This window comes from Amphiprion ocellaris, chromosome 2, assembly GCF_022539595.1.
Source record: "Amphiprion ocellaris isolate individual 3 ecotype Okinawa chromosome 2, ASM2253959v1, whole genome shotgun sequence".
NCBI lineage: Eukaryota > Metazoa > Chordata > Actinopteri > Pomacentridae > Amphiprion > Amphiprion ocellaris.
Genome location: NC_072767.1, coordinates 11,876,969 through 11,902,743, shown reverse-complemented (window position 1 = coordinate 11,902,743; position 25,775 = coordinate 11,876,969). Strand labels below are relative to the sequence as shown.

The window sequence follows — 25,775 nt, the reverse complement described above, 5'->3', positions numbered from 1 at the left end:
ATTAGCATTGCCCCTGCAGCCTGGACATTTTTTTGAGGACATGCATGATGTTTAGTCTCCTGAGGATCCTTAGGGGAAAACTGTAAGAGAGACAAATGAAAAGTTTAGCTTATCAATTAGAGAGACTTGACAGGCAGCAGTTTTGACAAATCATTTCAAGTATTTTTAAGTTTTTTTTTTGCAAAAAAAAAAGTATTTTCTGGTACTAGCTTCCCTCAAATATGAATATTTGCACATTTTTCCGGTTTTGTATAACAGCATATTTTGGGAGTCTGGCTGTTGGCAAGACTTTTGAATTTTTGTAATTTGGGCTCAAGACAATAATTATGGGGAGTTTTCACTATGTTTTTTTTGCCATTGTAAAATTTTTCTGTGAGCTAATTACTTTACACTGGGGAAATGCAGTTTTATGAAACAGAAGACAACGCCCACTTGCCTAGTGAAAACGGTGTATCCGTTTTTAACTAAGGAGAAGTGAATCTTCACAGTAGACGATCTTTGAGCGCTGGAATTCTCGAATTCTCAGGCCTTTGTCGTTACGCCCGCTGTCCATCCAGCCAATCAGCGCGCAACTCCGAACTGGAAAGACTATAAATTTTGCGAGCCGTCCAATCAAGGAGCTTTTTTGGTCGGACGCCATTTTGTCCGTTTATAACAGCGGCGGTCGGGTATCCTGCTGGCTGCTGGCTGGAACCTGTTGCTCTGTAGTTCCGTGTTGTGCAATGGACGGGTGAGTTATCTCATCGACTTACGTTGACACTGCAATTAAATTGAGTTTTTGGCTGTTTTACGTACATCTGAGAGCAGTAACCTAAAAAATGCAAGGAGGCGTTTTTCCAGAGAACAGACGACATTTTCGTTGTCAGCTTAGCTGTCAGGAAAGTTGTGTTTGTGGCAGGAACAGGAAGCTAAGCTACCTGTGTTAGCTGTATTGTTAGCGTCAGAAAGGGCCATTCTCTGCGGGAACAACTACGCACCAAAGTCCTTTTATACAACCTAGCAATTAGGCCTGGTCTCGATTACCTGCAAAAACACAATTCTTAAAGGAATAGTGCGATTTCTAAGTCACGTGTGTTAGATGGGATCGATAAATAAGTTGTAGGACGAATGTTCAAGCCGCATGCACAACTTCCAATACAGTTTTACGGCGTTTTCACGCCCACTGCGGTGTACTTGGACGGACAGTCATTCAATTGTAAGAGTTCAGGTTTTGTTCACAATGATTGTACCTTCGTGTGTTACATGTGTTTAAGAGTTTAAGCGCTGGCACAATTCACTACTTGTATGTAGAAGAACCTTATTTTGTATGTATTTTGGTTTTAGGACTGGGAAACTACTTTAAGATTCAGATTTTTTAAAAGGATTTAAGGTTTAATAAGCTCGCGAACAAACGTAGGCAACTCTTGCTCAGCTGTTATAAAAACGGTCGAATTCAAACTAGAGACCTTGTCGACATATATTGCTTCACTTGATAATTTGCTACAGGCCACTTTTAAAATTATCTCGTAGATTGACTGTGAGCCGATTCATTTTAAGCCGGAGACTCATGGTGTAACAGGTTTGTGGTTTTGAAGGTATGACAGATATGTTAAGTTTACAATCACCACTTTTTATGGAGTTTGCTTTAAAATTCTGTCTGAACAAGAGCAATCAAAAGTAATGGGAGCCCAAATGGTTTAAAATGGTTAAATCATACTTGGGACTGACTATTGCTGAATCAGTTTTTCGTTAAATCATTGACTTGTGAGAGTTTAAACTTATTCAAGTGAATTTTGTTTAGAGTTTCCCTGTGTGCCGAATAGAGGAGTTCATGTTTGATGCTAAATCGTAAATCCATTTTCCATTATGTGTGTATTTAAGTAAAAAAAACTTTTAAAAAACTGGTTCTTTTGCTTGATTTGATGGACGGATTGCAGTAAGATGGCCTGTTTGCAGTTTGTTTCAACTGATCTGTTAACTAGTCAGGGGGTGTCCACTGTACTTTCGAGCTGCAAATATAGTAAATCTCATGTTAGCTGCAGTCAGGAGACTTTGGGGCGTCTTAGTTCCTGATGTGAATCCTTATGCTTCGTCAGGACCCATTCGTGCCCTGAGGGGTCCTCTTCCAGCTGGTTTACAGTCTGCACAGTTATGTCAGCTTCAGATCCTCCAAATTTGCATGTTACAGCAGGTAGATACAACTGAGGCACTGAAGAAGCAGCACAAGAAATACAGATGTACAATGAAGATAAAATAAAGACTATGTACACCTTTCACATGTACAGAAGAGGCATGATGGATTTGCATGTGTTACCATACATGTGTGGGAAGATGAATTTACATTTATATATGTATAGATGATGGATTATGTACCCAATTGAAGGACACACGGTGTGTAGAATTGTATTTTTAAACAGAATAGTAGTGCTACATTTCTGTTACTGCAATTAAAAACATTATTGAGAGAAAACATCAGTGTAAACATGATGTTATTGCACATAAAGAGCTGTTAAAGAAGAGTGTTACATGTTGCTGATTGGGAAGAACTATAAAGAGAAAAAAACAGTGTTACATTTTGTTGTTGAGCTATGTGGAAACAGTGTTTCATTGTGTTTTACACTTGAGCACCTATAGATGGTTGCACAGTGGTTGGCACTGTTGCCTTGCAGCTAGAAGATCCCTGATTCGCATCCCGGCCTGGGCTTGGGATCTTTGTGCATGGAGTTTGTATGTTCAGGGTGCCCCCTGCCTTCACCCAAAGACAGCTGGGATAGACTCCAGCCCCCCACAACCCTAATGAGGATTGAGCAGTGTATAGATAATGGATAGATGGAAGAGCTATAGATAAAAAAACAAAAACAAACTAGTGTTACATGAATTTTGTTGCACTGGGGCTGCAAAAAGAAAACGGTGTTAGAGAAATCTTGGTAATATTTTGTGGGTTTGTAGTTTCTTGTAAACTTTCAAAAACTATTGTTGATGCAAAAGTTTCACAAAATTTCACAAAAATGTATATTTTGTGTATTTTAAAACATCTAACTTCGTCATGTTTGCCATTTGCCTCATAAAGACTTATTAGACTTGAAACATAATGTTTTAGGAGTTTTTTGATTTTTCTTCAAGTGTAAACTTTTTTGTCACGCATAATCTACATTGAGAATGGGACCTACCGCACTGTGCCCTTACTGTAAGCATAGGATTCACCACATATATTATAAATGAAAGGGTCTTATAATAAATAATGAATGAATGAATAGTTACTTAACTCTAAAAGGAGCCAGTCATCTTCCTCACTGCAACAAGCTGAGTATTTTGTCGTAACTTCCAGCATACCTAAGAAGTGGGGCTCTGTGTTGTTGGACATTTGTTTGCTACTTGTAATCACCTTTGCCCACATTTAAGCAGTTTTATAGCTGAATGTTGTTTTTGTCTCTGTTGCAGTGGATGATATGTGTATGTTATTCAAGTGAATGGTCATCATGGCTGGTTAGAATATGTTATGTACTTTGCATTTAGAAAGTGTTAACAAATTCAGATTCATCAGCTTTGTTTTAAAGCACAAGGCGTATGACTCAAATGGCGTAAACTATTTTAAAATACCAGTGCCGCACCTACAAGGCTGCACCAGCTGTTTCTTACTTTGCTATGGAGTCCATACACATCAAAACAGTATCTTCTTACCCTTTCTGTCATCTCCAGGGGCATGTTTTGTTTGCATGCAACACATTGTTTTCGCTGTAAGAGTGACTACCAAACAACATGCTTAAGGGGTTAATTTGTGCACATTTTATTTAGGGCATCCTCCTCAAGCCAATAAATGCCGTCATCTGTTGGAGAGCCCCAATCAGATCAGAAGCTGAGCAGATCTAATATGAAAATGTTTCTGAAGCATCCTTGAGCACTCCAGTTGGGATATATTATGGATTAGCTTCATTTACCAATGAAGCAATAGTTGAAGTTCGCTCAGAGACACATAGGAGAGAAGCAATCTAAATATAAATTGGGCCTCACAGATGTTTTTACAGCTATAGTGCTTGACAATGCATCTGCAACATTTGTGGTAAGGATGTGCCAATTTTTTTTCAATAATAAGAAACTCGTGAAATCATGATCATTGAGAACTAAAGGAGGACAAGGTTCAACCAATTTTAATCAATTACTGTCAGAAATCGATTTATGTTTTTGTACTTCTCCCACAACAGAAACTAAAGAGCACATGTTCCCTCTGGAAGTTTGTGGCAGCACACCTGCTGTCTATCAGCCATGTAAGGGAAGCATGTGGCGTGAGTCAGACTTTGAACAATATAGTAAATCATATATTTCAGTTGGCCATCCAGCTTTGCGCTTGTTAGTCACAGCACACAGCATTTCAACTGTGATGGTCAAAATGATGGCCAGTGAGACAATGTTTATTTTTTAAACTATATGGCAAATATTTAATTATGCTTTTCTTTAGTTTTCACTGCCGTACCAAAAAGGGTGAGTTTTGTGTACTACCACCACATCTCAAATGTTGATCCTTTAGCAATGATTCCAAACAGTCAATATAATTGTGGATGTGTATGTTTTCTGTTGTATTGCATTTTCTACTTGCATATTTATAAATTATTTATAAGAAAAGATAGTTTGAAACCTTTGTGTTGTGAATCATTTGGAGATATGGTTTTGCTTTTTGCAAGTCAAAATTTAAATTGAGGAAAAAAAAGTGAGAAAAAACAAAGTATTTGATGCAGCTGTGGTCCACCTGTTGGTATAATTTTGGTTACAGAGATCATGTCCAGGTGCACAAGTTTGTTGGCAGGTGTTGTTAGTGTGCTGACTGGTGTTGATGTATGGTCATAGTAGAAACAGACAGCAAAGTGGAAGTGAACCTTCAGCTATCTCAACAGACAGAAGCAGACCAGTGGTCAGTTTCTTGCATGGGTCATCAGTTTTCTACCTAACAAGACTTGATAATTGTGTGGAAGAGAAGCTTAATAAATGCCCAATGTTGTAGCTCACAGTCCACATCACAAATGTAGTATTCAGACCTTTAAACATCTGTACGTCAGTCTGTTCCCTGCTGATTATTGACTTTGTTAAAGTTAACAGGCTTGAGTTTGATTACTGATTTAAATATCAGATGGTGTGTATCTACTATTGTCAGATATTTCAGTACATATCCAGATACATGGCCCATGATGATATACAGAAACGACACAGTGTACAGCGCATCTGATGGCTGGGGTTGGAGGTATTTGTCTTTTTAATGATTCTTGATATTGATTCCTTGGAGAGCAGGTGGTTTGGGTTACTACTACAGTAAAGTCCTGCTTTTACATGCATGAGTAATAACTTAATTTATAATTTTATTATATGCTCTTTTATAGTACACCAATCACAGCAGACCATTTCTGCAACAAGTGGTTTTACTTTTAATACCATAGTACATTTTTCCGATTATTCTTACAAACCTTTACTTGAAGTAACTTTTCAATGCATGTCATTTACAACAGGGTATTGGTACTTTACTTAAGCATAGGCTCTCAGTACTACCCAAATGACCATCTATATCAAGGTAAACAGGTGCTTAATCATTATATGTGCTAATATACTGTTGTTACTATGTTTTTTAACCAGTGCAGTTACACAGCCTCCGTCCAACTCCACATCCTCTTTAAAGAATGTGGTAATGTAGACGAGTAGGCTTCTTGTGCGAGTCCCTGTGTGTGTAATGTTACTACCACAACCTCATATATTCTTCATGTTTATACACTACTTACCACTGATAAATGTTACCAGCAGAAACACGGAGATAAAGTAGATACAGTAATCGGAACCATAGCTGGTGTGATGTCTGTTCTGGGTGTATTGTGTTCACTTTGACGACTCAAAATTAATAATTGCCGTCCAATACCATTCTTCCAAGACATTGAAATAATTTGTGCTGTTAACTTGCTAATGCAGCACCTGGGCAGCAGCTAAGTAGGTTGAGTTAGATTAATGCAAGACTCGCGATATATTGACACAAATGCTTTAGAAGACAGCAAGACACACCTGAATTCCACTCACATGACTAATGGCGCAAATTGATAGTGGTATATGTGGCAGGTGGTTGCAGTACTATGTTTATAAACTAGTGTACTCTACTACTAGAGTTAAATTTGTTCAAGAAGCAATTACTAGAATTCAAATTTAGCTTTTTTTTAGTGATTCCTTTGAAATTTGGACTTGGAGCCCTAGTTTTTTTTAAAAATCTGATACAAGGGATTGACAATATATTGAATTTCTTGTTATTGATGTCTCTAAAACAACAACAGTGCTAGAAATGAGAAATAACATAAGATGTGAACATGTGAGCTTTGCCGATCAAACTTACCTGAACAAGAAAAGCACTCAGAGAGCGCAGTACTCCACCAAGGCTGCTCAGCCTTTGTATCATTTCTGACAGCTGAAATCTTTAATAAAAAATTACCTTGAGCTGAGCACAGGCGTGTGTTTTGCATCTGTACATTATGTACGGATACTGAATCGTGTGACCTACATATGTAGTGGGTGGCAGGAATTGATGGGACTCGGAAACACTCCCACAATTTAATCAATTGTTCCTTGTATCATTTCCAACAGATAAGTCCCGGTGGATTTGTAGCAGGATCACAATCATGTGATTGTCAGCAGGCAGCTGACGTAGTGTTCACTTGTCACAGTTACAGTGACACCGTGCTGCTATCTCGCTATGGGAAATCCTTAACAAATCCGTGGATCCAGACTATAAGCCGCATCGCTACCAAAATCTAGTCAGGTGGTCTGTGTCACTTCTGACCCCCCCTGAAAATTTCATCCAAATCCGTTTTTGAGTAATGTTGCACACAGACAGATTCACGTATGCTGATTGTCGCATAACTCTGCTGCATTCCTTGGCGGAGTAATCATGGCAGCAGGAGGTGATGACCAAATGAGAGAAAAAAACCCCATCATACTACAGTAGTGATGTGAAAATCAAGCAGATATTGCACAGCTGCATAGGTTATTGGACAATTATTGAAATGTCCTCATTATGACTTTCAGTCATCATGAATTATTTTCTTCGTGGAAACAAAATGCATCACAGGCACGTCCGCAAACTATTGCTCGTTAAACCAGGCTTAATAGGTGCAGCTCTGCTTTGTTCTAAACATGCTGAAGCCCTATAGTCATCTCTGGTTTCCTTTTTCTGCTGGGTTTTTCTCGGCTTCTCCCTCCATCTCCTCATACAAACATCACTTTAACCTCATTATTTTTTCTTCTGTTTTTTGCTGTTGTTTTTGAGTTTTTCTCCCTGCTGCTTCTAACACGCTTTCTTTTTTTCACAGCAGTGTCCACCACGATATATCAGTTGGTACTAAGGTAGGCACCTCTGCTTCTTCCTCTTCCTCCTCCTCATCCATTTCCTCTCTCAGGCTGGTTTGGTGCTTTGTTTGCTGCTGTGACCATCATTGAGTGTGTCTGACAGGATGGAGATGTTGCCATCTGGGAACAATTCAGACCTTTCCTTGTAATTAGTGTGCAGGTTGCTCAGTTGTTTGTGTCTGCTGAAAGCCCAAACTCTAGCAGTAATTTGCCTTTTAGTCACATTCCACAACAACTCTGTGGATAACAACATGCTTAATACACTTTAAAAGGTTTGCGCTGCTGCTTTTACATAGTATAGCCTGCTTGGCACAAAGCCGGAGCACAATTCATTCTGCTGGCCAAAGTACTCATCAGATCATTAGTTTCAGTTCTTTGAAAATCAGCATTGACAGAGTGCAATGCTGCAGTGATAGGACCCATCACTCTGGGTTTTGTCATCTTCTACATTGATGTAGTATGTTTTTTTTTCTTTTTTTTTTTTGGGTCAAAGATTTGTGGTCATGGTTTTGAAGGTGGAGGCCCCTTTTTGAAAACGCTCTGAGTTCAGGGACTTTGACGTCAGAGATTTGAAGCAACTGCTAAAAAACGTCACACTGACTAGCTGTGCTTCAGGGGTTATGGGTTAGAGAAGTTTAGTATCTAAAAAACTAAACGAACAGCTTCAGCTTCCTGACCTTGGACTGCCTGCCAGATATAAGCTGTGAGGAGGGTGTGATATGACTGAGTAAATAATTTTGAAAAAACATCCCCTTTTGGAAGTCTTTGTAGGTGAACACATTGGACTAAATTATCAGTTTGAATACAAGCGTTTTGGATTTTGGAAGTGAATACGTTTGATTTTGGACATTTATAAATTCGTAAGTTTAACATTTAAAAAAAATAATTAAAAAGCATTTGACACAGTGGTGAGCATTTGTTGGCATATTTTTGGTTGCAAAGATTGTGTCCATGTGCAGCGGTGTGATCGCAGGTGTAATTTTTAAAGCTAAACTTAAAAAATAGTCAATCATAAATTATCATTAAAGTAGGCAGATTTAGAGTGCAGGTACGGTACAGGTCCTCAGACATTTGACTGTCTTGCTTTAAACATTAATAGAACAATATTATATTTTAAAATCAGTCAACTTGAGGATACATTTTGACATTTGACATAAGATTGGATTTAGGGCTGCGATTAATGGGTGTTTTTACAATGATTCATCTATTGATCTACTATTTTTCTTGAAGTTAATGAATTTTTTGAGCTTTGAATGTATTTAACATTTACAAGGACAAAATATTTTAAAGGTCTCTTTTTATGGACGCATAAGGCTTAGGATGGTGTTCCCTTTTCTGACAGTTTGTCTTTCAGAATAACCCGTGTGTTTTCACTTAAAGTACATTGTACAAGTGCTGCTGTGGTATTATATCTAACTGTGCACATGTTGCTGTTTTTTTTTTGTTTTCATTTTTGAAGATGAATCTTCAGGCTTTTTTGCCTTTATTAGATAGTGACTTGAAACTGGGACAGGAAAACAGATGAGAGAGGGGGAATGATAGACAAAGAGTTTTGGCTGGAAGTGAACCTAGGTTCACTGGAATAAGGACTGTAACCTTTAGTGTGCACATTCTGCCATTGGATCAGCCCGGGCATCCCGGCTCTTTAGAAACTTTCAGACCGGACCGAAATGAACTCCATTGCAGCAGCCATTTTATACTGCTGTGGTACTGAGTGCACCTGACCACTGAATTGAAGCAATTTAGAAAAAAAATGTAAAAACCATGCATCAGTTCATAATTTTGATGTTGGCACATTTTCAGTGTCAATGTCATTGATTATGCCCAATAATCTCAATAACCGTACACAAGTTGTTTTGGTTATTATCCAGCATTTACACTGCCTCACTACCAAGAGCACCAGAAAAACAAGGACTCTCATGCTTTTAGAAGATTAACACTATCTTCATAGCAGTTCTCGTGACATCCTTGGTCTGCATACTTCTCTTGTGCCTCTCAGTAAAAAAAAAAAAAAAAGAAAAAAGCAGATGTTAGACTAAAAACTCTGCAACACTGTTGTAAACAAACATGGGAAACTTGCTTAGGGGTTCCAAAGTCAACAAAACAACAGCCTTTGTTTACATATCTACTGTCCAACATGTTAAAGGCAATTTTGATGACCTGAGAGTGTTTTGCTGCATCTTGTGACCTGTCAGATTCTTTAACCTGAAGTACACTACCAGTCGAAAATTTTCGAACACCTCAGTTTTTCATTGTAAATTATGCATGTTAATGTCTCATTGCACTCTGAAATGAAAGCATAGAACAAGTAAACAAATGAAATAAAAAATAAAAAAAAAATCAGTCTGAAAACCAAAATGTATTCAAAACTTTTGACTCATCAAAGTATCCACCTTTGGCAGCTATAACAGCTGAACACACTCCTGGCATTCTTTCCACAATGGAAATCAAGTATTCTTCAGAAAGTTTTTCCCAACTCTGTTGCAGAAGTTCCCATAAATGTGTGGCACCTGTGGGTTGCTTTGCTTTCACTCTTCTGTCCAGTTCATCCTAAACCAGCTTCATGGGGTTTAAGTCTGGAGACTGTGCTGGACACTACATGTTTTCAAGTTTACCATCTTGTTCTTTTTCCTAAGGTAGTTCTGGCATAGCTTGGACTTATGTTTTGCATGGCATACTGCATGGCGCTGCAGAATGCTATGGTAGCCGTTTCAGTTCAGGGTACCTCTCACTCTGTACAAGTCACCAACCCTGGATCCATCAAAACAGCCCCAGACCATCATGCTTCCTCCATGTTTGACAGTTGATGTCACACTGCTGCAATTTGACCTGTCAAACTTGCAACTCCAAATCTTGTATTCTCAGTTGAAAGTGAGACATCTTACTAGGACTACTATTAAGCAGTGTTTGAAGCTGCTGTCCTGTGATTCAATTCAGTTCAATTCAATTTTATTTATTTAGTGCCAATTGCAGTTCAGATTGTCTCAAGACACTTTACAGAACCCATATGCCTGAACCCCTAGAGCAACCCTAAGGTGACAGTGGCAAGAAAAACACCATTTTAATGGGAAGAAATCTTGATCAGTTCCTAGCTCTTTATGTGGGGGGAACCATCTGCCTGCTGGCTGGCAGGTTGAGAGGGACAGAAGAGGTAGAGAGGTAGAACTTTTAAAAACTGACACCTTGACTTTCTTCGCAATTTCTATGTAGGAAAGACCTACATTTTTAATTGTTTTGATGGCCTGTCTCTCTTTTAATGTTAATTGCCTTTTCTTCGCCATTTGATCCTCACATTCACACCAACGGATGTTGGTGTGAATGTGAGAATTTTAAATTTGACGGGATGCTTCTATTTTAACCGACGCAGCTCTTCTAGTGTTTATGGCATTTAGTAGATCAGAGGACTGAACTACAAAGGCAGTTTGACATAGTCAGACTTTCTTTGTGTCAGTCGGTTCGACAAAACTAAAATCTGTCAGTTAACGATATAAAATTGGTTATCAACTTTCTTTGTTAACTCAGACTTTCTGATTCAAACCCATCCACATAAACAGGAGGTCTAACACATCATTTGACTTTTTCTGCAAAAAATTAACTGATACTGTTCCATTGCTTCAGTCAACAGGATGTTTTAATAGAGAATAATGAGGAACATAAAAATTTATGACTGTAGAAAGTTTCTATTGGAAATTACGTAAGAAAGGAATTCTGGTAGAAAACTGTTAAACGTGTGTTAATATATATATTTGACTGATCAATGCAGCTGATTATTTATAACAGACAGCTGCGCAATAAAACTATCAAACTTAATATATTCAAACATGATATTGTATTGAAGTGCATGTGGGTCTGACACTGTCTTTCAATGAAGGAAATCACTAATTTGTGGCCAAATCAAATTGAAACTGTTACTGATTGAATATTCTGTGTAATAAATACTATTAAACTGATCAGTTTTCTTATTTGTGTTCTATCAGCTGCAGTACCAGCAGTTTAAACAGACCAAATATAAAAACATTTATGAGATTTCTGCATCACCAACTAAATGTAAGTGGGGTTCCCATGGCATATGTACAATATCCCATACTATGCTATATATGTACAATACACCGCAGATGTCTTACTGTGTTTGGACGATTATTTCTGTTGCAGAGTGCATTCACGTCCGCTTTCAATGCTGTAACGCACATGCCAAGCATGGAATCTGATTACTCGATTAATCATCAGAATAATCGATAGAATACACGATTACTTAAAATAATCGAAAGCTGCAGCCTTAGTTCCATGTCATGTACTACAGCCAGAGCAGCAAAGCAATTTCACGGTTCCACAACAGACTCTTTACTGACATTGGGGCACTTGAGCTTAGTGACATCAAGGCATATACTTTGTTCAACCTGCTTGACTACTTTCGTAAGTTTCAACTTGCTGACTTGTTTTTGTGGGGAAAGATGGTGCTGTCAATTTGCTGTCCAAGTAGAAGTGAACTAGACATTCGCTATTGCCATTGATAACGCCACATCTGCTGTGGTGTTGATGACAACCACTACTATGCTAGTAATATAGGTTATTGTTTTTGTAATGTAGTAGGTGTTTTATGTGGTTAAGTCATTGACACCACGCCTAGAGGACCAGGTGATTACTTTTTTCTGATCTCAATCATGAAACCTGCACGACTTGGTTGAACTTACTAGGGGCAAAGCAACCACCAGTATAGCTCAAAGAGGTCATTGAGGCATGCAAGCCCCCTATTACAGCAAGGTACCAGCACAAGTGGAAAAACAGGACATGAACAGTTGTACGGTCACTTTTTTTTTTTTTTACTGGAAGAGCAAACTGTAATCCTAAACCAAGGAATTAAAAAAATATGATACAGACTGAAGACAGCTGCTACAGCCAAAGCGGGAAGAAAAGCTGTCAAAAAAATGTAAATGCATAATTTATCAAGGGCTGCACAGCGGCTCAGTGGTTAGCACTGTCGCCTCACAGCTAGAAGATCCCTGGTTCGCGTCCCAGTCTGGGCCCAGAAACCTTCTGCCTGGAACATATGTGTTCCCTATGCCGTGCACGGGTTTTCTCTGGGTACTCCGGCTTCCTCCCACAGTCCAAAAACAAGCTCAGGTTAACTGGTGATTCTAAATTATCTGTAGATGTGAATGTGATTGTTTGTTTCTATATGTAGCCCTGTGATAGACGGGCAACTTGTCTAGGTTGTTCCCTGCCTTCACCCTAAGTCAGCTGGGATAGACTCCAGCCCCCTACAACCCTAATGAGGAGTAAGCGGTGTATAGATAATGGATGGATGGATAATTTATCAAGTTTGCTGCTCATCATTACGGCGTGAGAAGATCTAACTATAATTAGTCTTTTCCATAAAATTTGTTGCTTGGATGTATATTAAAATCAGTCTGTGTTACAGAATTATGTTACTGTCAAAAGGCCTTCAGAACAATAAAATTCTGATGAAATTTCTTGCTGTCAATGTGGAAAAGAAAGAAAGACTGGAATTCCTTCCTCTGAGAATCTATATCTCTCATAACTGTGCTTATCAAAGAGAGGAGTGAGTTTGGTACGTTTCAAAAACTCTTACCGTCCAGTCTCATGATCAGGATGCCAGACTCTATAGGATATTCAAGGAATGATGATGCCATTTTACAAGAGAACTGATTGCTCAGTATGTGGTGTTTTTATACGTGTTGAGAGGTTGTTGAAGCCCTGAAAACCCAGGGCAAACCTGAAGATGCCTCGTTAACACCAAATCCTGCTTTGTAGTGCAGGACTCTGATAATGTTCAGTGAGTTGTTATTTTTCTGTTTAGCTTCTACAGCATCTGAAGCTGCAGCATAGCTCTCGAGCAAAAGGAAAAATGAGACAGGATAGGGATGAAAGTAAATCAGAAAAAAAAAATCTCTCAAGTGCTGAAGATGTACCAAACCATGAATCTGTCACCGTGAACTTTTGTATTGTCAAATCCATATTTCTAATATTTCCTTCACAAAAATATCTTTAAATCATTTGAGCAATTATTTGAAAGGATTCTAATTGGATAAGTGGATTCAGACCTAGATTCAGATTCAATATTTTGCTGTCAAACTCCACTATGGCAGTAATGGTTTAATATTTCAGGGTGGACATGTCTGAGCTCCCAGCAGCCTCTGCTTACATTCCACCTCAGTAATCATGGTTGGTATGTGTTCAGCAGCAGTGGTTCCTGCTGCCACTACTGCTGCTGGTGGTTTTATCAAAAACTGCAATGAGACAAAACCTCATAAAGGCAGAGAGCATTTGTAATCTCTAAACAGGAAGTGACAGGAGGAGGAGAAAAGAGAGACAAGGTCCTCTGATTATCGCATCTCCTGTTTCCTCCTCTGGCCTCAGGCAAGTCATTTAAAACCACACTAACCACTCACACCCCCCCAGGAACAATGTCAGATAAAATACCTGAAAAATCCGCAGCTCTGGGTCCACACGGTCTCTTTGTTCTGGTCTAGAAAAGTCTGAGATTCCCTGCTGGTCTCAGAAGGCTGAGAATTATCAGTCATTCATTCATATGGTGAGTCAATTTCAAGATCGTTGGTAGCAAATATAAAAAAGTAGCGACTGCTTAAATAACTTTTCTTATTTGCTAGCATATTCAGTCATTTAGTCCATTGATACTAACAGAACATGAAAAATGTGCCCATGAACATGCAATTCACCACACTTTCAGAGTGCACTTTCTAATTGAATTTCATTTATACACCGATCAGGCATAACGTTATGACCAGCTGCCTAATATTGTGTTGGTCCCCCTTTTGCTGCCCAAACAGCCCTGACCCATCAAGACATGGACTCCACTAGACCCCTGAAGGTGTACTGTGGTATCTGGCACCAAGACATTAGCAGCAGAACCTTTAAGTTCTGGAAGTTGCAAGGTGGGGCTTCAATGGACCGGACTTGTTTGTCCAGCATATTCCACAGATGCTGGATTAGATTGAGATCTGGGGAATTTGGAGGATAAGTCAACACCTCAAACTGGTTGTAGTGCTCCTCAAACCATTCCTGAACAATTTTTGCTTTGTGGCTCAGCTAGGGCTGGACCCGAATATTCGGTTGTTACAGTTTTATCCGAATATTTATTTTGAGATCTGAATATTCGGATTCGGATTCAGAACCAGCATTAACTTCTTCAGCAATTTGAGCAGCAGTAACTCATCTGTTGGATCGGACCAGCATTCGTTCCCCACATGCATCAATGAGCCTTGGTCGCCAATGACCCTGTTGCCAGTTCACCACCCCTTCCTTGGACCACTTTTGATAGATCCTGACCACTGCAGACCAGGAACACCCTACAAGAGCTGCAGTTGTGAAGATGCTCTGACCCAGTCTAGCCGTCACAATTTGGTCCTTGTCAAACTCATTCAAATCGTTACGCTTTCCCATTTTTCCTGCTTTTAACACATCAACTTTAAGGGCAAAATGTTCACTTGCTGCCTAATATATCCAACCCACTAACGTGTCATGATGAAGAGATGATCGGTGTTATTCACTTCACCTGTCAGTGATCAGAATGTTATGCCTGATCGGTATATAGCTCCAAAACATAACATAATCATCTCAGGGTGGGTCAACACCTTTACATGTTATTGGAGAAAAACCCAGCAATTCTTCCTTGAGCAGAAAAAAACTAGCCTTTACCAGGAGGAAACCTCCGTCATAACCAGACTCAGAGAGGACATCCATTTTCCTTGGCTGGTTGTGATGAGACTAGAGCTGAGAGAGAAAGGATGAGCAGTGACAAACTATAAGCACAGGTCAAGTTGATGAGCAACTCCAGAGAGAGATACCTGTAGACAAGTACAGGCAGAGAGAAGACAAATCATAAACTACAGGAGAGAGAAGACATAAACTAAATAACATGCAGTAGTGGTATAAATACAGGGAGAGTGACAGACAGGAGAGTGGAAATGAGGTGCTCATTGCATCACTGAAAGTCCCCCAGTAATCTCGACTTATAGCAACATAATTAAAGGTTGATTTATGGTCAGCCAACTGAAAGTCATAGCAAAAATTACTTTTGCATTACCTTGCAAGAAATTTTTTGCACCCTCCTAATGTTTTTTTAACGTTTGACCCATATGAACAGTCGGTGCATTGGTCCAGTCCCCTAATATCACTGGCGGTTTAGGGAAACACAGATACAACAGAAAGGAGAGATGATTGGACATTTTGCCTGATGCATTCATCACTTATTATTTACTTTAAAGGGCAGATCTGATACAGTATCCAGGTGTAAACTTTGACTGTAATACAATTAAGTTTTGAACGTTGTCCCTTTGATGTGCAACATGGGTAAAAATGACCCAAATCCAGTGGAGAATGGGTATTTCCTGACTCGCACGCACATTAACGGGTTAACAGATGCACTTGTTCGGTACATGTAGTTTGAAATGGTACAATGAATGCTACTTGAATGTCTGCAAATCTTTATGTCAAGAAACTTTTCATCAGTATAGAGAGACCTCAGTGGGAGATGTGGCGTTTTAACTCATTGTGCCCAAAGTTTATAGGACTCTGAGACTTTCAGTGCAGCCGTCTTTGACTCAGCTAGTTGAGGATATTCTACCTTTTTACGTTTAAAAGCAAGCATTGTGAACACATTGAATCCTCCTGCAACCCTCTATAGACATCCCTTTGCTTCAGCAGTGAAATCCTCAATAAGTTAACAGTGTGTCAGTTCAAGTGTCAGTCATGCTTGATCAGAGCTCCTCCTCCTTGCTATTATGTCGATAGGGGTTGATTTTTTTTTTTGTGTCATGACTGCACAGAATTTTCCACAACTTCATTGGTTTCTGTTTGGGTACTTTTGTGAACTGCAGCCTGACATTTGTTTGAGGCTGACCAGAGGTTTGCAACTTGTGCTGAATCCTCTGAGGTTCTGATCCTAAACTCCTCTTTTGATACAAGGACACATGTTCAGCTACATCCTGGAGAATATTACTGACTTGTTGTGTGTCAAAGAGATTTTTTGTCACCATTTAAAGATTTTCTTTCTTTTTTAAAATAAGGACCCCAACTTTTAATTTAAAACAAAAACATTATGCTTCATTATTTCCTTCTTCACTTGCATGCTCATCTCTTTACTCCTCATATTGACAGATAACTCCATCTCAAAAGATCATATAAGTATGGGTAATGGACTATACAAAGCATTTTGGATTTGTGCAGTACAGATAAACTTGCCTTGGCTTTATTTGTGTGTCTGCCGTGTGGAGCCAGATACAGCAGCAGATCCTCCGTAATTATATCTGGACGAGTGGAGTTGTGGTTCAGCTTCTGACACATTTTTAGCCGAGTCAAGTCTTTCAAAACCACTTGTGTGTATGTCCATGGCCTGAGCTGTGGGTCTTTTGTCTTCATCTGCAGCCTGAGGGAGGGGTCCGCCTGTTGGCCAGCAGCTGTCAGACAGCAGACAGAGATGGAGATAGAGATAGAAAGGTTGGGAAAGGAGGGTGAGAGGAGAGCAGCGCTCATGTTTCTACTGTTTCTATTATTCATGTGAAGACCAGTAAGAAGATCTGAGCTGCTTTGTCTGTAGTCTGCTCAGGTTCCTCTGAGGAGAAAACACTGTGACAGTGTCTAAACATGTCTAAAACAGGTCTGTGGAAACCCGGAAATACATTATGAATTAATTTTAGAGAGGGGCTCTGTGCAGTGACCCCTACTGTGTGGACAGTGGTGACGACAGTTTATATTTTTACCTGTGAAACAAGTAGTTTATTAACCAACACTAAGATCTGTATCACACAGATGCAGCTCTGAGAAATATTAGCAGCATACAAGCTAACAATTTGTGAAATTGAAAGTTACCTTTCTATTTTTATTACAATTTAAGTGCACCACTGTGCTCATTAAAGACTGTTAAAATCAATTCAGACAATCATTGTTTTGTAAAAACTTGCTATTTTTGAATCTGAAATTTGGTGCATATCACTGTAAGTAGAATGTAAAACAAATGTTAACGGAAGAATCATACTTTAGTAAGTTCACTCTTCTGTAATCTTGTGTGTTGAGATAAATTCAGTCATTTACGTTCGTTTACACATGTAATGGCGCCAGTGTCCTCTTCATTTAGAGCCTTTCATTTGTTTACACAAAAAGTTGATAAGCACTGAGTAAAGGAATGTACAATCAGATGGACATATCCCCAAAACAGCTTATACAGAAAGCTGTTGTTTTTAGGCATATAACAGCATCCCAGTTTGAGTGACTCTGCTTCTCTCACTTTTTATACGTACGTGGACAAAATTGTTGGTACCCCTCGGTTAATCAAAGAAAAACCCACAATGGTCAGAAATAATTTGAATCTGACAAAAGTAATAATAAATAAAAATTCTATGAAAATTAACCAATGAAAATCAGACATTGCTTTTGAACCGTGGTTTAACAGAATTATTTTAAAAAATAAACCCATGAAACAGGCCTGGAAAAAAATGATGGTACCCCTAGAAAAGACTGAAAATAATGTGACTATCGGGACATGTTCAATCAAGGTGTGTCCTCTAATTAGCATCACAGGTGTCTACAAACTTGTAATCTGTCAGTCGGCCTATTTATAGGGTTACAAGTAGTCACTGTGCTGTTTGGTGACATGGTGTGTACCACACTAAACATGGACCAGAGGAAGCCAAGGAGAGAGTTGTCTCAGGAGATTAGAAAGAAAATTATAGACAAGCATGTTAAAGGTAAAGGCTATAAGACCATCTCCAAGCAGCTTGATATTCCTGTGACTACAGTTGCACATATTATTCAGAAATTTAAGATCCATGGGACTGTAGCCAACCTCCCTGGACGTGGCCACAGGAGGAAAATTGATGACAAATGGAAGAGACGGATAATACGAATGGTAACAAAAGAGCCCAGAACAACCTCTAAAGACATTAAAGGTGAACTCCAAGGTCAAGGTACATCTGTGTCAGATCACACCTCCGTCGTTGTTTGAGCCAAAGTGGACTTCATGGGAGACGACCAAGGAGGACACCATTGTTGAAAACAAATCCTAAAAATGCCAGACTGGAATTTGCCAAACTGCATGTTGACAAGCCACAAAGCTTCTGGGAGAATGTTCTATGGACAGACGAGACAAAACTGGAACTTTTTGGGAAGGCACATCAGCTCTATGTTCACAGACGCAAAAATGAAGCATATCAAGAAAAGAACACTGTCCCTACTGTGAAACATGGAGGAGGCTCTGTTATGTTCTGGGGCTGTTTTGCTGCATCTGGTACAGGGTGTCTTGAATCTATGCAGGTACAATGAAATCTCATGACTATCAAGGTATTCTAGAGAGAAATGTGCTGCCCAGTGTCAGAAAGCTTGGTCTCAGTCGCAGGTCATGGGTCTTGCAACAGGATAATAACCCAAAACACACAGCTAAAAACACCCAAGAATGGCTAAGAGGAAAACATTGGACTATTCTGAAGTGGCCTTCTATGAGTCCTGATCTAAATCCTATTGAACATCTGTAGAAGGAGCTGAAACATGCCGTCTGGAGAAGGAACCCTTCAAACCTGAGACAACTAGAGCAGTCTGCTGATGAGGAGTGGACCAGAATACCTGCTGAGAGGTGCAGAAATCTCATTGACAGTTACAGAAATCATTTGATTTCAGTGATTGCCTCAAAAGGTTGTGCAACAAAATATTAAGGGTACCATCATTTTTTTCCAGGCCTGTTTCATGAGTTTATTTTTTAAAAGGATGCACTGGAAGGGACAGAAGGAGACTGAACAGACTGGTCAGGAGGGCCGGTTCTGTCCTGGACTGTTCCCTGGACTCCATAGAGGAGGTGGGTGAGAGGAGGATGTTGGCAAAGCTCACATCCATCATGGACAATCCTTCTCCCCCGCTGTATGACACTGTGGGGTCTTTAAGCAGCTCCTTCAGCAGCAGACTGAGACATCCACCCTGCAAGAAGGAGCGCTATCACAGGTCCTTCATCCCATCTGCTATAAGACTTTACAACATCAGCATCACTGGCTGAGGTTAACATAAACTGACTCATATCATTACTACCCCAAACTAGTGCTGGGCGATATGGAAAAAATCTTATATCACGATATGGATTATTTTATATCACGATAACGATATGTATCATGATATACCACAATAAAGTATGTTTTCAGTTATTCTCTGAGAAGTTTGACAAAAATTTCATTGCTTACTTTTCTCCATGAAAAGTGTCCGGTGTTACGAAGCGAGCCGAAAATTTGGCTCTTTCCTCCGTTAGCTCACCGCCTCTGACCTCACGGACTGAACCGAATATTCGGGTCGTTCCTCCATCCTATTTTATTTTTGTTTCTCATCCCTGTACATATTGTGAATATTATTACTACTATTCTATTATTATTTTATTTCTATCACTACGTCCATTGCTACATAAGCTGCTGTAACAATGTGAATTTCCCCTGGCATGGGGAGAAATAAAGGACTTATCTTAAACCACGGTTCAAAAGCAATGTCTGATTTTCATTGGTTAATTTTCATAGAATTTTTATTTATTATTACTTTTGTCAGATTCAAATTATTTCTGACCATTGTGGGTTTTTCTTTGATTAACCGAGGGGTGCCAACAATTTTGTCCACGTGTGTAAATGAATAATAGTGTCCCCTTTATGTATAAATTGACCTTTTACTTGTCTGTCAAACATCAGATGGAAAGAATAAAGTAATTTGAGAGAAAAGTGATTTTTAAAACCATATAAAACTCATTTTAAAAAGGTTGCAGATAATTAAAAAAGATGTATAAATGGAAACTAGACAAAACGGAGGACAACAAAATTATTATAGTAAACAAGCAAAAGAAAAGCTAAACAAATGTCATGCTTCAGTGAAAATTTTAGATTTTTATGTTAAAAAAATTAACCAGCCATAATCAGTACTGACATTTTATTTGCAGAGTTTTGTTATTTTGTCTTCTGTCAACTTTCTTGTTCAGCGCCGTGTATCGAGAGGTTCAGTTTACATCTTGCAGCAGGAGATGAAGGGGAATCTGGATGGATGTGATGTTCATCGTCAGTCTGTCTGTTGAATGAAGCTCAGCCTGTTTGTCTACATCTGGTTTTCATTGAGCTCCACAGAACAGGAATTTCACCCCTGGCAGTGAGGGGTGGTGGTGTACTGATAGAGGAATCTTCAAACCAATGCTGATGTTAGGCCTGTGACATGTTTCAGTGTTTTACTGTCAGTTTTCTTTCCATAAATGACTGTTCCACCTTGATATACAAGCATATTGTGTCTTTAGTGACATCTAGTGGCGAGCGGTGTCAGCATTATTGCTGTTGTCACAGGAAGTCTACAATGAGTCTGAGATTCACTGCAGGTCTATAAAGAAATCCTCCACAACACTGTTGTCACTCAGTGTTGACTCTTCTCCATTGGCTTCCTGTGTGATTTAGGACTGACTGTAAAATCTTTCGAATTGTTTTTAATGCAGTGCACAATTTTGCTTCAGCATGCATCAGTGAGGCTGATTCTACATAATTCTCTCAGGCCTCTCTGGTCATCAAAGTTCATTGCTGTAAGTGGGAGCTCATCTCAACTCCTAAATTATGGAAAACACTCAAAGATGTTTTCATGTTCAATTGGTGGATGTTGTTTTTTTTTGTTGTTTTTTTTCCCATGCTTGCATTTTAGTGATGCAAAAGCTATACCATCTGATTTACTGTGATGCACTCTGATTCCTAAAAGTGCTATATTAGGAATGTTAGTGATTATTCAATTAATTGCTATAAAGAATTTAACCAATTAAAAATGTATTGACAGATATCACAGAAGACGAGTGGTATGCATGTCAAGCATATTGTACATGTGTAAATGCATTGTAGATGTAGCTGTAAGGTTACCTGGCTGACTCTCTTACCGTTTAATACTGCAGTGACCTGAGGAGGGGGTCACTCACTATGGGCAGTTCGTTTTAGCACATAAGAATTATAGTAATTTATAAGTAAAGTATTTTTTAATATTTAATGCACCATATTAAAAGTGGGTGGAAGTGAAACTGATGTTGTGGTGTTTTTGTTTCAGAGAGGATCTGACCAGCTTTTCTCCAGCGTCTCCAACAGCCCGTATATCATGAGCACCACAGGTCAGATGTCACTCTGTACACACAGACATCCATTGGGGTCAATGCCTCAAACATTTGGTGTGGCAATATTTCATGATTTTACTGGAACCTGGTTATGATTTTCTCCCATGATTCTTAAGGTAGCATATTTTAATGCAGTATTTCTTGCTGTCCACTTTGTTTTCATACTGGTAAAGAACAGACAGCTCATGTGCTAATGCACCAACTTTAGAATACTTTAAATATGTAGAAATTTTGAAGGTTTTCTTCTTGGGTTGTAAATCCATTTTTTTCAGTTTAAGTTCCCATCAACTAAAACACTTCAGCAAGTGTGAGAGAAACTTTTCTTCAATCTAACATTACTTCGTTTTGGTCCCTAACATATCTCCTGCCACTTGCTGCCAATATTATATTTTAATTTTTGACATTCTAGTTTAATGATTTAAAACCAACTTGCAGCTCTCATTATTTCCTCAGGAATGTTTTTATTTGTATATCTGGGTGATAATTTCATGGTGATGTCACTGGCAAGTGAAAATGGAAAAAGCAAACTTTCAAATTCATAAGAACTTGTTGACATAAATATGGGTGCTTGTATAGAGTCCTGTGCTCCACCATGTTGTATAAACTGCTGCCTATTAGGACAATATGGCTCATATCTCTTCATTAGTGATTCATATCATTAAAAATCTGGTTTGTTATAAACTAGTCTTACACCTAGCATTTTTTCTTCTCTGTAGCCAATGGCAATGATAGCAAGAAGTTCAAAGGTGACATAAGAGGTCCCACCGTACCGTCTAGGGTCATCCATATTCGCAAGCTTCCCAACGATATCGCAGAGACCGAGGTGATCAGCCTCGGCCTGCCCTTCGGAGACGTCACCAACCTGCTGATGCTCAAAGCCAAAAATCAGGTACAAATTAACTTCTGTGAGTAATTTCAGGCTTGGATACTATTCGTTTTTTTCAGACAAGTGCTAACCAGACATACACTACCAGTCAAATATTTGGACACACCTTCTCATCCAATGGTTTTTATTTAATTAATTTATACATTGTAGATTAATACTGAAGATGTCAAAACTATAAAAGAATACACATGGAATTATGTTGTAAATAAAAATGTGTAAATCTTTAATATTAATCTACAGTTTAGAAGATAATACAAATAAATGAAAAGCATTGAATGAGACGGTGTGTCCAAACATTTGACTGGTAGTAGATGTCTCCCAGACATGCATCACCCAGACACAAAATCCATAAATTTGCCATTGTCCAAGTTTCTAAAATCCGAAATTGCGGTTTACAAGAGCAGCACACATCATAAATGTGATCATAGCAAGAATACCCATGTCCTTGGGAAAGCACTGACAAAGACATACTTTGATGAACTGAATCTGGTCCTCTCTGTCCGTAGCTGCTCCTTCTCGTGTTCTTCTATACTCAAGTGTCTTCTGTCCCTTGTCTCAATTCAGGCCTTCTTAGAGATGAACTCGGAGGAAGCAGCTCAGAGCATGGTGAGTTATTACTCAACAGTGATGCCCATCATCAGGCATCACCCGGTCTACGTCCAGTTCTCCAACCACAAGGAGCTCAAAACTGACAACTCCCCCAACCAGGAGGTAACAGACACAATTGTTAGCATCTGTTAGCGTGTACGCAGCACTCATCTTGTGTCAGCAGCTGCTCATCGTCCTCCGTCCTCCCACAGAGAGCCCAGGCAGCTCTTCGGGCGCTCAGTACATCTCATGTGGACACGACGGTGCCGGCTCCAAGCACAGTACTGAGAGTAGTGGTGGAGAACCTGATCTACCCTGTCACCCTGGATGCCCTCTGCCAGGTAATTTCAATAGAATACTCAAGTCAGCAACACCACAATGTCAGTATGCACCTATCACATTTTCTGTTGTCAAATCTGAAACATTGTCGTACATAATATGACAGCAGAATCAACAACACACAATTTCTGAAGAAATTTTGAATTTGCCATTGAAAAGCCAGCATATTGCACAAACCCTAATCACTTCCTTTTGCCATCTCTGAGCTTTTACTTTGAAAGTGTAGCATATTTCACAGAATTCTGTTGATTGACAGAATTCTGTAGATACTAGTGTTTTTTGTAGGCTTTGAAGTTGAGACTGAAAAAATGCATAGATATGGTCAATCACAGTTAAAATAAAGCTGCTCACTAAGGTCTGTAACTGGGTATGGACTCTTATTTGAAAATGAACCCAAACATACTGATGGTTTGTTTATTAATATGTGTGTGAGAGAGAAAAAGAAAATGATATCTGGTAAACTGAACATCAGGAAGATTTAGTTTTAACAGTCTAGGTCACGTCACCTGTGACATCAACCACTGAAACTAAATAAAAATTCAGGATTTTCCAATACTTAACCAAATTTAAACTGCGACTACATAAAAACTGTGAAAGATATCAAAACACAGCTTTAGATAAATACCATCAAATGCTTGTGATGTACAAACTCTGGAAAAAAATTCTGCTGTGAAGTATGCCAGAGCTACGGGATTCCAAAGATGGATGGATTTTCGTTACCCAAAATTGTATGGGCTAAAATAACGACGATCAGAGTTTGATCCTTTTTGGGGGTTTTTAACTCTGTGTTGTCACTTCAGCTTTGCACTTTTGCTGATGCACAATTTCAAACATTATTGGTTTACAGTGATTCAAGCTAGTTAAATAAATGAAATTGCTTACCTTCCAAATCTTATTTTAAGAATTACAACGATAAATGTTTGATTTTAGTCTACTGATAGTTATCAATAGTTTTTATTGATAGATTTTTTAAAATAAAGGCTAGTTATAAAAAAGGGGGGATTTTGAATTTAGCCCCTTTACTTTGCATTTAATCACTTATCAAAGTACAAAGAATATTTTCAGTGTTAACACAAAGATGAAAAACAGAGCGATTAGAGTGTTTACACACACAAGTACAAATAAACAAGGATAAAAGAATAACCTAATCTTAATGGTGGTATGCATCTGTTACATTTAAGTAAAACTGTTGAACATTTTTCTTGCTTATGTCACTGGAACATGTTGCTGTCGTTTTGTCACCACGGCCTTGCTAAAAATGCAAAAAGATGGCTGATGGCAGCTTCATTAATTCCAGTAATAACTTACTAAAAAAGCAAAATCTGCTTGGCCAGTTGTTGGCTTGTGTGTCTGCAGTCTGAATGCTGTCGAAGATTGTTTTTATGAGGTAAAGAAGCATCAGCGGGCCACTGTCCATTTTCAGTTTTTGATCAAACCAGGTCAGTAGTTGAAATTGACCTGAAATTCTGAATATGAGACTTTTAGATCAATCCATGAGGGGATCAAAAAGTTCTTGGACTCGTAGGGAACATGTCACAGTCCTGCACATGAAACGTGCAAGCAACAACTGTCATGAGTTGGCAGATTGTGCTGTCAACATCAGGAGCTGTGTTACACATTTTTGTGCATTTCTCCATGGAGCACAAACTGGAGAAGAGAACAAACATCGTATTCTTTGTCGGTCAGCAACAAATGTGATTCAGCCTTCATATGGAGGGCCATCATTGCAACAAGAGGTTACAACATGGAGGGAAAAAAACTATTTTTACAATGGAGGTGTCCAAAGTCTCCAAAATTGGAGAAGGCATATCAATTCAAGGGCAACATTCTCAGAGTTTTGTTGGACATTCACACAATTCTCACCTGCCATCTTTTCCTCATCCAACAATATTTTTACTTGCACAGTCTCATTTATTATGTGCAGTTATATTAGGCAGCTCCTCTGAACACTCATACAGTTATGTTGCTCCGTTATACTGACACAGACAAGCAGATGTCCACTTTATCCCTTCGATTGCACACACTTTCTTGGTTCTCAGATTTTCTCAAAGTTTGGCACTGTGCTGAGGATCATCGTCTTCACTAAGAACAGTCAGTTCCAGGCTCTTCTGCAATATCCAGATGGTGCATCAGCCCAGGCAGCAAAACTGGTGAGCATCAGATACTAATAAATGCCTCTTAGTACTCTGTTCACTTACCATAAACGGTACACTAAAGGGGAATGTTGATGCTGTGGTGTTTTAGTCTCTGGATGGACAGAACATCTATAATGGCTGCTGCACTCTGAGGATCAGCTTCTCTAAACTCACCAGCCTTAACGTCAAATACAACAATGAGAAAAGCCGAGACTTCACTAGGCCTGACCTGCCCACTGGAGATAACCAGCCCACCATGGAGCACCCAGCCATGGCTACAGCTTTCAGTAAGACCCCCACCACAATGACACAGCAACACCAAGGAAGACATGAAAAAAATATAAAAATGAAATGC

At 39.0% G+C, this 25,775-nt stretch overlaps 1 protein-coding gene across 4 annotated transcripts in view; it reads left to right on the top strand.

Annotated features, from left to right (window-relative positions):
• The first annotated feature begins 632 nt into the window (after positions 1 to 632).
• Positions 633 to 25,775, top strand: part of LOC111566523 (polypyrimidine tract-binding protein 1-like) — a 37,589-nt gene continuing 12,446 nt past the window's right edge. The window contains exons 1-8 of one of the 4 annotated variants that reach the window (XM_023267166.3): positions 639 to 730; positions 7,311 to 7,344; positions 21,409 to 21,469; positions 22,189 to 22,361; positions 22,923 to 23,069; positions 23,159 to 23,287; positions 25,325 to 25,435; positions 25,530 to 25,707. In XM_023267166.3, coding sequence (XP_023122934.2) covers positions 723 to 730; positions 7,311 to 7,344; positions 21,409 to 21,469; positions 22,189 to 22,361; positions 22,923 to 23,069; positions 23,159 to 23,287; positions 25,325 to 25,435; positions 25,530 to 25,707 — 841 coding nt within the window. In that variant the 5' untranslated portion in view covers positions 639 to 722. Of the gene's footprint in view, positions 731 to 7,310; positions 7,345 to 21,408; positions 21,470 to 22,188; positions 22,362 to 22,922; positions 23,070 to 23,158; positions 23,288 to 25,324; positions 25,436 to 25,529; positions 25,708 to 25,775 lie in introns of all 4 variants that reach the window. The other 3 variants (XM_023267150.3, XM_023267158.3, XM_023267177.3) reach the window with 3 other exon arrangements.